At 36.4% G+C, this 18,399-nt stretch overlaps 2 protein-coding genes and 1 long non-coding RNA gene across 3 annotated transcripts; 1 reads left to right on the plus strand and 2 right to left on the minus strand.

Moving 5' to 3' along the window:
- The first annotated feature begins 3,821 nt into the window (after positions 1-3,821).
- On the plus strand, positions 3,822-10,382 carry LOC127935051 (uncharacterized). The gene is made up of 3 exons (XR_008147961.1): positions 3,822-3,987; positions 8,286-8,353; positions 9,725-10,382. It is a non-coding gene; the product is annotated as an uncharacterized LOC127935051 (long non-coding RNA).
- A 3,183-nt stretch (positions 10,383-13,565) lies between these two features.
- Positions 13,566-15,479, minus strand: twist1a (twist family bHLH transcription factor 1a). Its single transcript, XM_052533624.1, has 2 exons — positions 14,663-15,479; positions 13,566-13,976 (listed from the first exon to the last, which is right to left on the minus strand). The coding sequence occupies exon 1, from the start codon at positions 15,197-15,199 to the stop codon at positions 14,693-14,695; it is 507 nt and encodes a 168-aa protein (XP_052389584.1). The 5' UTR covers positions 15,200-15,479; the 3' UTR covers positions 13,566-13,976; positions 14,663-14,692.
- A 2,227-nt stretch (positions 15,480-17,706) lies between these two features.
- On the minus strand, positions 17,707-18,199 carry LOC127935866 (pancreas transcription factor 1 subunit alpha). Its single transcript, XM_052534068.1, has one exon. The coding sequence runs from the start codon at positions 18,197-18,199 to the stop codon at positions 17,744-17,746; it is 456 nt and encodes a 151-aa protein (XP_052390028.1). The 3' UTR covers positions 17,707-17,743.
- Positions 18,200-18,399: the final 200 nt, after the last annotated feature.

Consider the following 18,399-nt stretch of genomic DNA (forward strand, 5'->3'; position numbering starts at 1 on the left):
GACATTTTAGTTTAGGAAAAAAACATAAACCAGACGGTGTTGTGTTGTGTTGTGTTGTGTTGGTCTGGCCACATTTGATGGTTTGGGGGCACTTGCTATACCATCTCAGACAGGTTTAACCATTTATTATTATTATTTTTTAATGGTAATCAATGCTGCAGTTAAAATCTCCTCACGAGTCTGAAACCCAGAAACGAGTTGCATTTTTTAACTTCAGTGTCTGTCGTCTTAAAATCAGTGGGTTCTTTAAATGTTTTTTGGTTAAATGTTTGAAATAAGGTCAGTGTTTAACACAAGCTCAAGATTTTTTTTTATATTTTATTATATCAATCAACAATTATGATGAAGGTCACGGCTATGAAATGTCATGAGTGAATACTTTGTGTTTTGATACATTTGCAAGTGCCGTGTTTATTCTTTTGTTTTAATATTTTATTCTTTGAGATAAAGTACAAGAGTAATCCCCTCTTGAAGCTTTTACTTGTCTTAAAAAGGCAGTTGCTAACAAGTAGCTAAATCGAGACATTAAACACCATCACATCCAGCAGATAAACTCATCTACTCACTAGTCGCTCATTGTGTTAATAATTGCAATCATGCAAACTATTCTACTTTTCAAAATGCACATTTGAAAAAAAATCCTATTGGGTTTTAGTCAAAGGAAACCGTGTAACTCGCTCTATATGATAAGCTGGGTTTCATGCATTTCAGATGAAAACCATCTTAACCCTGGATATCGAGCTGGTTTTATGCTGATTCTTAGCTGCTTTGATTAGTCTTTGTCTGTAATAGGACATGCATTTGCTATCTTAGACTAGTTTGGTCAATCTTAAATACCAAGCTGGTCTTAAGTGGTTTAAGTTGAGGGTTTTTTCTCCCATCCATCTGTCTCAAGTGCAATGGGACTTTGTTAGCGTAGCATAAAGTTTGTTTTCCTCTCATATTCAAAGCCATTAATCAAACCTGACAGTGAATCTCCTCAGAGGTTTCGGTTTGGACCGTGTTTGGTTCTCTGTGTGCTGATCACTGTATTTCATAGTCAAGGAAAGCAAGCTAAGGTTTAGCAACATGGCATGTGTTTATCTTAGCGGTTTCCTCTCTGCGGTTGGGTTTGATTGTGTCACGATTCATTAGGCAGAATTAGCATCAGTGGAGGTTAGCGAGTCGACTCTTTTGTCGTTGTTTGTTTTGTTCTGTCTCCTTCACTGGTTCCTTCAGCTGAATTGCTACGATGGACAGATATTTGGTAAGGACGAGTATGAATTTAGTAAAGCAAATAGCAACTGGGGGTATGCATTAATCAAACGACACAAGATATGATACATAAATGCAATGCAAAAAAAATCTTTAAGATTTTGACACTCATCTTAGCTACATCTGCATGCAATGTACTGAAGGAAAGCCTCAAAGACTTGTTTGATTGTTAAAATATCACAATTTAACACTGGGCTGTCAGCAAATGTTTCATAAGTTTGAACAGCTTTATTTTACAGTATTACAGTTTTTATCATATTGAGTGAGAAAACTTACTGTTAACCAATGAATAGTGGCATTTTTTCACCGTTAAAATTATTTTTCTTTTTATTGGGGAGCAGTTTTGCACATCTTCGTCAGAAAATGCCATGCTTTTACTCCTGGTTTCACAGACTTAAGCCTAGTCCCAGACTAAAATGTAAATCTAAGCTGTTTCAACTGAAAGAAACTCGCAATGACTGATCTTAAAACAAGTCAGTGCCTTTGTTTTGTCTTAAGATGCACACCAGTGATGCTTTTTTTTTGCTAAGGCATATTTATAACAATTACTTAAATGTGCTAATTGAACAATGGCTTACTCCTAGTTTAGGCTAAACCCCATCTATTAAACCAGGCCTTAATATTTTGCATTTTGAGGGTTTTTGGTGCTGCACAGATGTTTAACAACAGTTTGAGCAGCAAAACACAGCTGTATTGTCTTTAGATGAAGTTTGTTGTGTTCGAATAGGCTCGCTTTGAATCAACACTTTCACTAAAGAACATTATGTAAATAAAAGCCTCTAAGAGAGAAAAACATTGCTTCTTCTTACTTTAATATGGGAAATAATCTAACATGGCACTTTTGAGTTGCACTGAAGTTAAGAGCAGTGAAGCGTGGCTGTTTTTCTCTTTTGGTAGGTTTGCACTCATGTGGAGTTTGCGTGTGTGTTTGAATATGTTCGGCGAGTATGGTTACATGTGTGTGTGTGTGTGTGTGTGTGTGTGTGTCTGGACCAGTGTGCCCGCAGGTCACTCCAGAGATGAAACAGATAAGGTAATTGGCTCTAATAAAATCCAGACCTAGTCCAAATATATTCGGTTTCTCTCTCTCTTTTACTATGTTTTCATTCAAATCCATTTATTCGTTCCTTCTTTTTCTCCTTGTCAGTGTCTCTCTCTTTTTCTCCCTCTTATGTTCACGTAGGCCTGTTTGAAGTCTCTAAAACTTTAAAGACTCTAATTATCGCATGTTTGCTGCTGGAGTTTGCAGCACAGGAAAAGAGTCATTATGTATTTGATCCATATTGGTTTTTTAATGTGGAGGGAAGTGGCTTGAAAGGTTGCCAAATGGAGGTGCAGAAAAACTGAAGACTGGATGGGAATCTCACGCAGTATAATGATTAATGACAGGTGATGTAGCCTATCTGGTGTTTTGCTCCGTTTAAATACCTTCCTGTTTCAGTTTAATATGCAGAGATGAAAGACATTCATGGGTTAAAACATTGTGGTGTTTTTTGTTGTTGTTGTTGTTTTATAGTTTGAGCCGAACACAGCAACAGTGGCTCAGCCAATGGCGTGAGTCTGGGGGCGGGACTATCTGTTTGAATGACCAATGGAAGATGTTTTTTTTCCTTTTTTTTCATTTAGCATTTTCTGACAGTAAATTATTCTTTTTTTTTTGTGACTGTTTTGTAAGTAAATTTGTCTTTTTTTATATGATTAATTTAAAAGCAGCACTGTATTAAAATAGCATTATCAAAAAAGAGTGAACTTTACCATAAAAAAAAGAAGAAAAAAAGGCTTTTTACGTTTTTTGGATTGAAGTTACTTACATTTACAGTAATCAAATAAAATTAAATTAAATAAATCATACTACCACTTGTTCTTTTTCACGTTTAAAAACTATAAATGTAACAATATTTTACATGAATCGTTAGTTTTATTACAATGTTTTACTGTATATAAAGAAATTAATAATTTACCGTTATCAAACAAACTTCCAATTTTCTTGTGATTTTGTGTTCAACAGAAGAAAGAAACTCATTTTGTGAGGGCGAGTAAATCTATCCCTTTAATGCAACTGAAAGCTTGGGTTTGACCTCATCTGCACATTACCGTTCATAAAGGAATTCATAAGAAAGCGTTGGCAGGACAGTAGAGAAAGAAAAGTGGAAAAAATGAGTGGAACGAGTTTTATTTTTATTAATTATAGCTTGGTATTTCAGTTGAATATATAAAGACAGGACATAATTACAGGTTTTAATGAAAACAAGGTCAAATAGATTTAAACTGTGCTGCCATGATGCCAGGGGGTTGCTACATGCAACTGTAGCACAAATGGCATTGCATGCATTATGCAAATTAGTTTAATTCTCAGGATTATTTGTTTGAAATCATTACCCTAAGTTCGAGAAATAGTAAGAGTGATGCTTGACTTTGCAAACGGCACTAAAAACTAATTTAACACGCAAACAGATCCTGGGAAGAAGGAGGAACGGAAACCTAATGAGGAAGGATTTACAACACCCCACTGAGACATAAAAACCCAGTTTGGGCTTTTAAAACCTCTTATCTGTCTGCAACTTTTAACTTGAGCTTCACACTTCCGTATAGTCCTGGCGGGCCCCCGCGGAGGAGCTGAGGGGGCGAGGGGCTCTTTTACCCCTGCAGGGGGGCAGAAAATACAGGGGTGATGAATGCTAGAGCGGCGCTTGTTGGTTGAGACGGCATGGGGCGATGGACCATCTGTTTCAGGTTTTCTGTCTTTACTTTTCTCATCCTCTGTACAATGGTGCATGCAGAGCAGCAGGAGATACCTGCTCCTGACCTCTGGAAATCAGCAACTTTGGATCTCAGAATGAAGAAAATCTGAAACTCATTCCTATTTTTCTAGATTCTGTATTTGTAAAAAAAAATATTATGCATCATATTTGAAGGTCTGACATATCCGGAAAGTTAGTTAGGTTGATATTTGTTGCATATAGTTAGTTTCACTAGTTACATTAACATGCTCCAAACCATCTGTTAGCAGTGATGGTAAAGCATTACAAGTAAAACAAGTTACATAATCAGATTACTGTTTTCAAGTATCTAGTAAAGTTATGCATTATTTTTTAATTTACACGTTGTGTGAACATGATGCTAGTGAAGATCTAGAGTAAATGTCAACATGCATTTATTCATTTCACTCACACAGTGTTCCTCAAAATCAATAAAAACTGTGAAATGCAAACTCAGAATATGTTGCAATCCTGTAATAATTAAATATGTTAAACAACAAAAAAATTCGTATTTAATCAAAAAATTTTAAGCAATGTTTTTTCTTGCTGACCTTTGATGATTCGATTCAACCATATAATAAGAAAAAATTACTTTACATAAACATAACATTTGTTAAACTTTTTTATTGATGAAGAGTGTTGAACTTTCTTCTCCTGTTCTATAATTTAATCCAGAATGGATTTCACAGCTAAAAGCTTTGTTTGAGCTGCGCCCTCTACTGTAAACTCTTTTTTTAATTAAAAACTAACAAGCAAGCCCAGCCATCATGGGAAAAAGTAACAAAAAAGGAATGTAACTTATTACTTTCCACAAAAAGTAACTAAGTAATGTACTTAGTTACTTTTTTGGGAGTAACGCAATATTGTAATGCATTACTTTTAAAAGTAACTTTCTGTCTTTTTGTAATAGTTTGGGTGGCACAACTGAATTGAAAAGCCTCTATGAAATACCTAAACTAATCCAAAATAAATTTCAGTCAGATTGAAAGCCGTGGTGTAGACCATTAAATAATCGTGATTAAATTTATCATAGTTTTAAGAGTAAAAGACGGTAAAAATGTAAAAAAAAAACATGTTAAATGGTCAACTTTTCCTGACTATATATGGTGAAAAAAAGAATATGCTGGGACATTTTATGCAAATTTACAGTAAAATACCATTAAATATAGTCATCTTATAATTTACAGTAAAATACTGTTAAATATAGTCATCTTATAATTTACAGTAAAATACCATTAAATATAGTCACCTTATAATTTACAGTAAAATACCATTAAATATAGTCATCTTATAATTTACAGTAAAATAAAAAATATTAAATCTATATGATCAAGTCAGCTAGTTCAACAGCTCACATGTGATGGTTTTTCATTGAAATAATTTATTATTATTATTATTATTAAAATAAATTATTATTTATAAATACATTTTTAAAACATGAAAAAATATTCATTAAAACGGGTGATTCATTCAGGAACAAAGCATGTACTTGTGATAATGAGTGCGTCCCTGAAGCATTCATTCCACTGATTTGTTCAAAAAGCTGATACATTCAATAAGGAAACATTTCTCAGAGACGCAAAACAGTGCTGTGATCTTTGTTTGGAACTATTTTTGTTTGCAAAACTGAGCAAAAACAGGTAATATTGTGTCAAAATATAAGTCAGCTAATGCTATCTTTATTAAAGTTGTATAAAATCAATCTTACATTTGTTTTGATGCTGATATCTGGAGAAAAAATGGCACTCTTCTTGTGATATAGATTAACTATATTACATGATATAAATATAAAATACATTTTACATTGTTGCACTGCAAATTTAAGTTCAATATTAAAAACTTAAAATGTTGCTTGATCTTGTAAAATGCAGCACAAAATCTGATTCATTGAAAAGATCTGAGTCAAACCAACGAACTGTTTACAAATCAGAGACCGTCTCAGAAGGAAACGTTACTGTAGTGAGACTGAACTTTCATTAGAGAAGAGCAGGCAAACGCAATTCAGACCAGAGTTTGCAAATCAAGCTTCATGAATCTGGATCTGGGAGATGGGGTTTTAATCACCCACAAATGAGGGTTAATAAAAGTTCAACACTCACTTCTCAGGAATGTTTTTCTGGAACATGCATTAAAACTAAAACGAACGTGTAATAATTCAGCGCTCTTCAAATGCAGCATGTGCAGTTTAATTGTTTCTGGTGGGTGGATTGCATGCAAGTGTTCACTTCTTGGATCTTCACTGATGTTTTTGACATTTCGAGGATCACATTGCCATACTTTAGCAATGACATGATGCATGTGTGCACAACATCTTCTCATAAAGGATAAAAAAAAACAAGCTCACTCATTTGGAAAGATTTTTCAAATGCAGAGTAATTTTCTTGTTTCCTCTGAAGTACTCAGAGTAACAGACAGGATGTGAAACTGTTTGAATCACTTTTACACTGAGGTGAGCAGGAACGCAATACACACTTAAAATGCCATAGCTGTGACTCAGCATGAGCTGCCTTGCTGTCTACACAGGCAGCTCCCTAGTAAGGCAGCATCATGACTGACATGAAAACACACTGTGCAATAAAGTTCATTCTGATTTTTTGATGCATAAAAAATATATATTTTTTTTTTGCATTCATACAATTTATTTTTAATGATTGATGATTTCCTTAAATTATATATTGTATCTGTATTCCTTAAATTATATATCTTATATTGCACTTATCTTCTTATAATTTATATACAAGAATTAAATAACATGCCCTGCCTTTGAAAAAAAATATTTATGATGGATAATAAAAAAAATTCCTATTGAAAAACTAAATATGTAAGATTACCACAAAAAAAAAAAAAAAAAAATTGTTTTAATAAAACAAAGATTATTGGAGTACTTTTTTTAATTTTACGCTGTAAATAATTATTTTAAGTTGTAAGTTGTAAGTTGTAAAAAAAAAAAAAAAGTACATTTCACTAGAAAATACTTAAAAATTTACTTGCCATTTCTTTGTCATTTATTTGAATAATTTTGCAAAGTAAAAAAGTTTCAAAGTTTCAAAGTAATTAAACGGCTCGCAAACAGAACTTCATGTTGAGAGATGTATGTTTACATCCAAAATCTTACACCTGGCTGCATATGAATGCATACACACATGGGCAGTGACTTCTGTGTGTGTGTGTGTGTGTATATATATATATATATATATATTTATATATATATAAGTCACAACCTGGGTGCATTCATGCATGCATGTATTCTTTTTTTGTAGCTTTGACAATGCATGCACCCTGAGCAAACTGGCTGACATGTTGAAAAGAAGCACGAATCATGCGGTCATGATGAACTTTATACACGTGTGTATCTGTTCAGCATTTCTGTCAGGGTGACACCAGTCAACGAGGCTTAATCAAGCCTTGAAGCTCTGCCTGGAGGGGGGCAGCAGAATGTTTGGAGGTGTCACTGAAGGCTAATTACCCCCCAGGGGGATGCTGGTCTGCATTTACCCCCTACAGATCCCCTCCAGGAGAGCCTGACAAAGATGCATTAAGCAGATCTCTCTGAAACGTTAACCTCCCCTGACGCCGTGCAGCGCAGGACTCTCTGCTTTAGTTTGTCAGAATGTGGCTGTTTGATACACAGGGGTAAAGTACATCTCATGCAGCATTTCCAACGATGAGTTAAAGAGCAGATTAAGAAGAAATGCACTTCGGCTCTCAATGCACTTCCCATTATCAGAATCTAGAGCAGAGTTTGAAAACATGTGAAATTACCACAGATGCTAACTTTTGAATTATGTTTATGTGCACTTTATGTGATGTGATAAACCTGTATTTTCCACAAGAAAGTTTTTTTTTCGTAATCTTTTATAAGATAGTAGAAACGATGGGAAATTGTGATTGACTGCTAGAAACATGCACACTCAGTTTTGGATGAATCGCCAGTTGTCCAACGCCTCAAGTCTGTCTGCTCGATGTGTTAAACATCCAGATCACGCCACAATTAAACTAATTCATGCTGAATCTGTGAACACCAAACCAAACCGTGTACCTCGAGAACAATGGTCTGTGTTTGTCAACCAGGAACAAAACGCACAGCGCTGTGTGTCTGATCCAGAGCATCAGATTTTCCTGGCGAGGGGCGTGAAAACGGACATGGCTTCAGGGTCCAGTCTAATGAAAATATTTCACTTTTAAAAGTTTCCAGTGAATAGATTTGACCTGGTGTGTATTCCAGCTATTCAGGGAGAATAAAGCACGCTCATAACTTTCTGTTCCAAGCAGGGATCTGATCCAGAGGAGAAACAGAGGAAGTCAGAAGGGAGCTAGCTTCATACATCTTAGTGAAACAGGTCAGTAAATGACTCAGTCCTTTATATTCTCAGGTTCCTAGAACATCCTTCATTTCAGGCATGACTTTTAAGGTCCACATTTAAATTTTTGTCACATTAAACATCTCTATTTATCCATTATGCGTGCACTTTTATTCAAAGTCACTTACATTACAACATTGCATTCAAGGTACAGTATACGTTTGTTTTTTTTAATCGATTCAGTCATTCCCTGGGAGTTTAACCAATGATCTACTGAACTGTGGTCCTCAGGAATACTGGTTTGAAAACTTTTCACCAGGTCTTCACATCACTTAACTTATTTTTTTCTGCTCTTTAATTAAAGATATTCTTTGTTTCATCTGGATTTTTAACTATGAAATCCATATGTATGCAAATTCACTTGTGGATATTCTTAGTAGTCAAGTTAAACAAACTAGTGCATCTGCATGTGTTGAGGTAACGCATTAGAAGTAACATGAGTCATGTAATCAGATTACTTTTTTCAAATCACTAGTAAAATAAGGCTTACTTTTAATTTACAACAGAATATCTGAGTTACTTTTTTTTTTTTTTTTTTTGATTGACAGCTCTTCTGACCCCATGTTGAGAGAAATCATAAGATGTTACTGTACTTCTAAAATAAATATTAATAGGCATTAATTCATCTCACTCAAAAAAAAAAAAAAAAGATTCAGTATTCCTCAAAATGAATAAAATAATGCAACTCAGAATATGACGCAAACCTAAAAAGGTTAAACAACACAAATATCCTTTATGAATGTAATCCCATTCTATAAACCTGTGTCTTTGCTTCTGACCTACGATGATCCAGTTCAACCATACTAATAAGCAAAAATTTCTTTTTTTTTACTTTTTTTACTTTACTTTTTTTTTTTTTTTTTTATCACTGAAGTGTGCTGAAATTTCTTCTGCATTAAACTGTCGTATTAATTTCACTTTTGGTGTGAAAAGGCTTTTATGTTTGCCAAAAATATAACTTTTTTATTTTTAAAACAAGCAAGCAAGCCCTGTCCAATTTATAAAGTAACGCAAAAGTAGCGTACCTCAAAAAGTGACGTAATAAGTGACTTTTTTCTGGAGTAACACAATATGCAGTACTTCTAAAAGTAGCTTTCCCCCACTGGTTTTAAGGGACTTTAATTTCCCAAAGCTCCCACAGTTGAAGAAACACCCTCTCCATCACTGAAATCTGTTGGACAGCAACAGGATGATTTAAATCCGAGTTTTCTCTCTACTTTACATTGTGTCTACCCTGGCAACCAGCAAACGCAAATAAATATCAGACAGCAGCTCTTTTATCCTGCATGAAAGCGTGTGATGTGTGTGTGTACACTGAACTGTGTTCTGATTGCATGTTTATTTTCTCAGAAACCACACGCCGGCTGATGGACAGGTAGATGTGGGCTGGCGGTCGTGTATGAGTTGCCCTGTCGCAGATGCCATTACAGCTGCCTGGGTGGTACATCTACACAATAAACCCACTATTATAATGCCAATCCAGAGGACCAGGAAAAGCAGACACTTAGAGTCTGGTACTGGCGTAATGCCTTGTTCTGGGGCACACTTGTGAGGCTTTATAAGAAAGATTCGGTTTTACATGTTATTCTTCATTTCCAGTGATTTACACAGCTTTTTACTGCAGGCACAATCACTCATTTAGGGGTTTGAACCTATAACCTTTTGGTTTACCAGTCTAAACACTAAGCCACAACCCTTGTGTAAGCAAAACTTGCAACATAAAATCGGGTTCAATTTGTAGCTTAATCTGGCCAAGAACAGCGACTAAGTTGACCGAGATGTGAAGAAACCAACGTTTTTGTTTTGTTTTTGTGTGTTGTTTAGAGGCGGGTTTATCACAAATACATTATACCACAGTAAAACTCCACATTGCAAAAACTTAATCAAATACGCCTGGCACAAAACAGCATGCAGCCGACGCTTTCATATTGCTCAAGTTCTGAAAATATCCTGCATTCCTGTTATTGTGTGGGACGACTTTTAACACCAATAAAAAGTCCTGGTTGGTCATGTTTGTGCAATTTTAAGATTTCAACACTGGGTTTCTTATTTGGGAGGCTTGTTCTCATCAAAACAATCGATGTGAAAAAGAAAAAAATATGAGTTTTTAGCATCCTACTAAAAACTAAGCCCCATTTTAACTGCAGAATTTATCAGACGGGTCTTTTATTAACAGGAAGCATGTGAAGGTTCTCCATGCACATAGAAAATGTGCATGCTGTGCACAAAACATATGATAGCATGCCATTCCCAGCACAATCTGATTAAGCTGTGGTTGTTTCTCCATCTGCATTGAATATTAATGAAATGTAGTGCGATGGATCTCTGGACAAGATTAAAACAGGCACACAAGATCTAGCTGCTCATAATCATTTAAATATGATCAGAATCTCCTCTATAGGATCGTAGCTGCAGTGACAGGAAAGAGCTGAATCCATCTGTTTCCACTTACAGATCCCAGTGAATCAGAGATGAAAAGGCCTTCGCTCAAATCAAATCATATATTAATCTATTCTTCCAAGACGGACACACTTTGTTGAGCCGAGCATCATTGTGTGCTAGAAGTTTCCATCGAGCCGAAAATGCATGAAATTAAAGCAGCATGTCGCGGACAATCTCAACTCTGCAATCATGTATCAAACAGTCTGTGCATACACATTTACAGCTGACCTTTGACCTCACTGAGTGCAGCATCAAAGACTCTGCAGAAGTCAGTATTGTGTCTTATTAAGTTGAGTTTGACTTTATTGCACGGATCCCAGATTTTTAAATCATACAATTTTGACATCGCAGCCTAATTCTTTAACGGTCTTCAGAGATATTAAAAGGGTTGCTGTGAATGTCTTTATATTCAGCATTTGTTCACATCAAAAACAAAAAAAAAAAAAAAAAAAAAAAAAAAAGTATTTTAAAATGAATGTCACAATAAATTTAAATGTTTTCCTGTTTCTCATAAATAATACCACCAAATATAGCAAATCTTTATTTTTCTCAGTTATTATGCATAACAAAAGCTGTCTTAGCATTCAGATATCCACACTATCCATGCATATATTTCATAAATACATTTGGAAAAATGTATCTGGTTTCGATTCAAGATATTTTAAAGAGTCATTTTCCCACATCATGATATAATATAAACAGAAAATAATGAATTCTCAATTTATTTTACTCACTTGTTTTGCTGACATAATTTCAGTGCTATTCTATTTAATATGCATGTTTTTAAATGCTTCTGTTTAATTCAGTCAAGCCATGTTTATTTGTAAAGATAATTTAAAGGCAGAATGTATGCAAATATAAGACATGATTTGTCATTTATGATTTTTTTTTTAATCATTATTTACATTTTACAGGTTTCTCCCTATACACACTGAACCCGTGCTGGAGCATTAATGTCTTCAAGGGCCTTTAGATTTTAAATCATGACGTCAGAGCCATCAGCTCGCACACACAGTGAGCCTGATGACACGTGAAAGAGCTGCTGTGCACGCGCACTGCTCTATAATTCACCCACATCAGGAATTTTTTCCGCTTAGACTCAAGTTTAAGACGACACGGACTTGCTCGATTTCAGACGATGCAGAAGGCCTAAATAACTACAGTCATAATGCATGCTTGATTTTGCAGTAAAGGTATTTTATTTGTTTTCTGACCATGTATTAAAAAACAGGAACATTCCACTCGGAATTAGAATTTATACTTAATTTATTTTAGTCAAAAATCACTAGATAATAATGAATAATTCCTTACATTTATATAGCGCTTTTCTAGGCGCTCCAGCATCCACCCGGATGATAAACACACGCCAAAACGCAAAAGTGCAGCATATCCAGCTCAGCTCGATAACTCAAGTTCAAAACGAGTCCAGATCCAAAAGAGAATCAGAGTTTTAGAGAAATAATTACTAGAAGTATATCCTCAGTGCACGATGAAATCCCTGCAACACTCCCAACAGAAACCCGAATCCTTGACTTTTCCACGTACTTTTGCTGCATTTCAAAACACACACGCGTTCCACAAGAGGTTCACTCTCTCCCAATCATTATCCCATCGAGTCTAACTTCTTTTTAAGAAACTCGAAGGATATTTGTGTCAGACTGCGTGCAAGTGAAGGCGGGTCTGTGCAACTCAACATCTGTTCTCTTCACGTGACGTTCAGAAAAATATTAGCAACATCTGGTAGAAATAAGTTTGATTCAGGTGCCTGAGCTCTCTCTCCCTCACAAGAGGCCAAACTCCCGGATCGAGGAACGCACGTGAGAGATCAGTGACAGCAGAAACACCCGAATCACACCCTGCTCGTGCACGAGTCTCCTAAAACAAGACATGTTCAAATTCTACCGTGCAAACATTATTTGCAGCTTTCCAGTGCCTGTCTGAGATGATCGGATGGTGTTTTTCTCTAATCAATTTCTCTCTTTATATGTATTTTCAATTTTTTTTTACCATGTTCTTGACTAGTACCTCATTTGATGATTTATTTATTTTTTTCTAAATCAGTATAAAGTTGTAAAATTGTGGTTTTGACCCGCTGCATCTTTCCGTGCCTTTCCTGACCCCTCAGTTTATAGACATCTGGGAATTCATACATGTTCGGAGCCCTTCACACCTCCTAAGCGCTTTTCCAGACCTCCTGCTCTCCTTTTGGGTTAAAATCTCCTCTTAAAACGACACAGATGTCTTACTTATCATTATTAATCTTTCCTATTTTTTTTCTTAAGTGTTGTTATTTGTTATAGTAGAAAATACCATGCAAACATGATTTATGTGTAACACATTTTGTCCAGTTGGTGCATTTATATCGTTCAAATGTTTTAAATCATTAAGTGCTAAATAAAATGAAGCATGCACTCGGAGCGAAATCAACTAAATATTTAATTAAAACACGAGCATAATTTCTGGGCTAGAATAAGTCTTCTAAATTTTATCTTTCGAAATGATATTGTTAAATAGTTTTCTTGTAAAAAAAATAATTAAACAATGACAAATGCATTTTTTGCATTTGTCAATGACAAAGTAGAACTAATATTTTAAACATTCATGTAATAAAAAACTGCAAATCAGGCAAGGGTATTTTTTATCTTATCTGGATGATTACTGCATGCGTTTATGTGTAAAACTTATTGTCGTTTGTTTTCATGTATTTTTCTTAATGCATAAAATTGCAATAACAACATGCTAAAATGAGTACATTTTCAAACCATGTTTTATTTCAGAAAACATACACATATTTACATCGTATTTAAAACAGAAAATGCATAGACACCAGATCTGTTCTGCATTGTGACAGTCTTTAATAAATAAATAAACGTCTTTACTAGGAGCAGCCAGAGAAAGTGTTATGAGCGGAGTTTCTCTCATATTTCCTTCATTCGTCCTGTCATAAATATGTCGGCTGCTGTCAGAAGCGGTGAGTCTCTCTGAGGGTCGACAGACAGAAGCACGTTTTCCACGTTCTCCGTCACAACAGCACAGATCTGATTGTAATTCCTGCTCCCGTGTCTGTAAGTGCTCGCAACCTTCCCGTTACATTCCTAATGTTCGTGTCGCTCCTTCCGGTGAGTTCAGCTCCTCTGACTCGATGCTCAAGGCCCAAAATCTGAAAAAACATCATAGTGTTTAAAAATACACGATTTAATGTATTATACATTTATCTAATAATAATATGCATTTAACTGACCTCTTAGCATTAATAATATTTCTGTATGCCATATATATATATTTGGTTGCATGAACAAAAAAAAAAAGGAAACACTTTTCTAATTTATTAACTACATAAAAAATACAAAACTAGCTTTTTTTTATAGAACCATGTTTTGAAAATGCTGGAGAACCTTAAACATCAGCACAAAATATTAATTTAAGCATCAGTTAACAGTTAAAAGTTTGGACACATCTGCACATTTTGACTTTTTTTTCCTACGTTGCAGAATAATAGTAAAATCATTAAAAATCAGAAATAGTACAGATTTTGAAGGATGTAGTGACCAAAAAAAATTTTACTCCTCTATATTTGAGCTTCGTTTAGATTTCAGCTCACTTTGGACATTCATAGGGTTCATCCTGGGATGCTTTTAAAGGTATTTCTTTTCAATTACCATATAAAAAATATACAGGGATGAATTAATGTAAATATGTATAGCCTATTAGTCTAAAAAAAACTGATGTGAAACTTTAAACACGTGCTTTTAAGTCTAAAGTTTTTTAAATCAATCGTTCAGTCAAGTGTGTCCAAACTTTTGACTGTTGTCGAGTGACTTTATGACGAGGTTTTGCACTGCATACCATGCTGCACCGAAAGCGCGCACCCGTGCGTTAGTGGGATGTTGACATGGACCACGCGCCCTCCATTCTCCAGACGGAAAACGCGTAACTGAGTCTCTCGTGCGCCACATAATTGCAGCTGGACATTTTGGAGTCCAGCTCGTCGCTCTGCAGGACCTGACACAGGAAATCGATGTACCGGGCCGCGAGCTTCAGCGTCTGTATTTTGCTGAGCTTGTCCGAAGGTAACGTGGGGATGATTTTGCGCAGCGACGCGAACGCCTCGTTTAGAGACTGAGTCCTCTGGCGCTCGCGCACGTTCGCCATGACGCGCTGCGTCTGCAGGTCCTCCAGAGACTGTGGGCTCCCGCTGCCGCTGCTGCACTTTTTGCTTTTCGTCGGGCTGTCCAAATCCTCGCCGCTCTTCCTTCTCGGGCGTCTTTTCCTGCTGCGGCGTTTCTGCTGTCGTCTGTCGGGCTCCTCCTCGCTGTTTCCCAGACTGTCCACTGGAGATTCCGTGGAGCTGGACTCCTCGTGCATCGCCTCTTCCTCAAACATTGATGTTTGGAAAACACAAATAAAATGTAGTTTCCCTCTGTCCGGCGGAACGGGGTGTCTCCTCTTGTGCGTCACGGAGGTGTTTCTCAAACTTGAAGGGAACTTTGGAGGCTCTTATAGTCTGGAACGCGCAAACTTTTTGGGGTGGCCTGCGATTGGACGAGAAGCGTGGTTACGTAAGAGGGGAGAGGCAAGAGAGGAGCGCGATCCAAAAGGTTTCTGTTATGCAAGCAGCCGTGCTTCATCGCAAACATCTGAGCCAATCACAGAGCTGCGTTTAAACTAAACACGACGTACGCGCTGATGACATATTCTTAAACCAATGTTGATGTTTATGGAATTCAGATTTGGAATAGAATCTATTTTTTGGACTTTAACACATTGCCTAGCATATAAAAAATGATATCAAGCATCCATCATGTCGAAACTATGAACATATGAATGTGATCCGAAGAAATACTGAAACATTCAATACTGAAACATGCAGATGACAAATTTGTAGTAGGCTGAAATATGAACAGATGAAATATTCTTCTGCAGATGTTTGAACTGTGGTAGACAACTTAACTTAAAAACACATAAAACACTAAAACAGTCAGTAATGAATCTTTGGCTATTTTGCCAAATCCATAAGTGTGGTTCATAGATGTAATCATTAAAAAAAAGCTTTTCAACATATTTCAACGTGATTTCTGGAATGAGATGATTCGCGATCTGGCAAATGTTGGACCAAAAATGCGCTTAAAAAGTTTACAATTAAGGTTTGCTCTGGTCAGCAGCGATGCTTTAAGTTTAAAGCATTAATCGTGCCGTAAATGTATTAATATTATTGACTGCCAGTGTGCGAGCTGAATATCTGTGGCTCTTCTCAGCCAGCTGGCTGAAATCCATCTCAAGTCACTGTAAAAGAATAGAGCGAATCTGGGTTCTCTAAGTAGACCTCATTGTTTATTTGAACATGTTCTGAAATGCATGTCTGTGTTAGTGTTATTGCAGAGTCAGGTTTCCTTCTGCGGCGTTTTCATTCGCAGCGGGTCGCCGAGCGCAGACGACGCGCAAACTGTGTGACCGCTCCAGTCCAACACAAACACGCTCCCGAACCGGCCTTCTGCTTCCACATACATCCAAAGCGCCCGCTTTATCCGCTCAAACCGACGTTTCTCTAAATGTTACAGAACATAGAAGCATTATAAACTCAAATTGAAACCACTAAGAGGTTTATCGTGTCACTAGACCCTTTAAAGACTCCGCAAGGGGGCGCACTGACGAAACTTATCCACGCGTGCCATCCTGCGAATGCGCAGCTCACGTCTGTAGAGACTTGTGAAGATTCACTCCAAACACATAAATGACGGATAAATATGCGTTTATATTTTTATTTATATATAATTGATTAAAATGACTTGCAATGCTCTGTTTAAAAATGTAGAGGTTAATACAAAAGTGTCATCGTATATGGTCATCGTGGTGCGGCGCACCTGTTCTTGGTTTACCTGAAATAGCTAGCGTCCATTGAGATCTATCGACAGTCCTGAAACAAATCCACATAACTAAAATAAAAATAATTTGGTGTAGAAATAATTTTTCACTCGGAAAATTGCTAGTGCGTTTCACAAACAATTACAACGAAACAGCGACTAACACAATAGAATAAACATGACGTGTTATAGTAGAAACAGAGATAGAATTTGCGTTTGATTTACAGCTAAGAAAAACATTTAAATTATTGTAATTGACACCTCAAAACCACCCAATCATAATCTCAGAAATCCTAAATAAATTAATTAATTCATATAAAATTCATGTTGAAAATGTACCGTAATTTTGAACCAATGCTAAACGATCCTATTGTGATTTCTAAAATATAAATATAACGAAAACCACCTCAAAATCCAAAGTCAATGCAAAAACTTATGAAGAATCCCTATTGGAAATGTATAATTATTTAGAACCAATCCTATTAACAATCCTATTGGTATTTAAAAAATAATAATATAACACAAGCTTATAATCAATAGTAGGCCAAAACACCACCTTTGGACATGAAGAGTTACTTCTGGATTACAAACTTTATTCCAACACGGATTTTGACAAATATGACGCAATATCCAAAAGGATTAGGAGTCAAATGAGATCATAATAGATAATTCCTACAGAAGTTTTGGACTAAAGCACCTTTCAGCTGTAAAGTCAGATACGCTTTTAACAATTAATCATTTTTATTGGCTTCAGCATCCACAGAACCGTTCCATTCCACAAAGTGTTCTTTATAGCGGAAAAAAAGATTATTTTATGAACTGTTCAACGAAAGGTTCTTTGAAAAACCCTAAAAAGCCTTTTGAAACCTTTATTTTTAGTAGAGTAAAATGATGAAATATTACAGTTTTACATAAAATATTTTCTAGCCCAAATTGTATTGCAGCATACAGAGCCATAAAGGTAGGCCAAAAATGATAAAATAAATAATCTTTATAATATATGTTTTTTTTAAGTACCTTGGTAAACGTTCATCTAAACAATGGGTTTGTAATATTGACTATAAATTCAGTTGTTCTCGATAATATCCGTCATGAAGGCGATGTAGACGATGGCCAGGCGCAGAGTCTCTATCCGGGACAGTCTCTTCTCGTAGGCGAACGTGGGCACTTTTCTGCGCAGCCGGTCGAACGCCTCGTTGAGGCTGAACATCCGCTTGCGCTCGCGGATGTTCGCGGCCTGGCGCTGCACGGTGCTGATCACCCGTTTGCGTTTGGTTTTCCCGCTGCTGGCGCTCACCGGAGACGAGGTGCTCGATGACAGGTCGTAAAAGTCATCCGATCGAGCTGTTGAGATGTCGAGCGCGTGGATGGATGTCAAGTCCTGGTACAGTCCATTGCTGTCGGTGCTGCGGGTCTCCTTTAGGGCCAGACCGGGTGTGCTTGGCATGCATATCTCCATGAAGTCCACGTCAGTGACCAAATCAAGCAGTGCAGGACTCAGAAATGACTTTTGCACATCCATACTTTTAGAGCATATGCACTGTGATTAGACGGCACATGATCAGACTTCATGCATTTAAACCCTCTGTTGCTTCTGAAGAGGTGGCCAGGTTCGGCCGGGTCGTGTGGATCACCAAATTCAATTGACAAATCCGGTCAGATCCGTGAAGTTAGATCCTATTGGCAGCAGTCCATGATCCCAGTCCTGCTGTTTTAATATGT

Source organism: Carassius gibelio, chromosome A19 (genome assembly GCF_023724105.1).
Source record: "Carassius gibelio isolate Cgi1373 ecotype wild population from Czech Republic chromosome A19, carGib1.2-hapl.c, whole genome shotgun sequence".
Classification (NCBI taxonomy): domain Eukaryota; kingdom Metazoa; phylum Chordata; class Actinopteri; order Cypriniformes; family Cyprinidae; genus Carassius; species Carassius gibelio.

Coding starts and splice junctions, on each gene's coding strand:
- twist1a (XM_052533624.1), bottom strand. CDS start 15,199: ATGTTTGAGGAAGAGGCGATGCACGAGGAGTCCAGCTCCACGGAATCT.
- LOC127935866 (XM_052534068.1), bottom strand. CDS start 18,199: ATGGATGTGCAAAAGTCATTTCTGAGTCCTGCACTGCTTGATTTGGTC.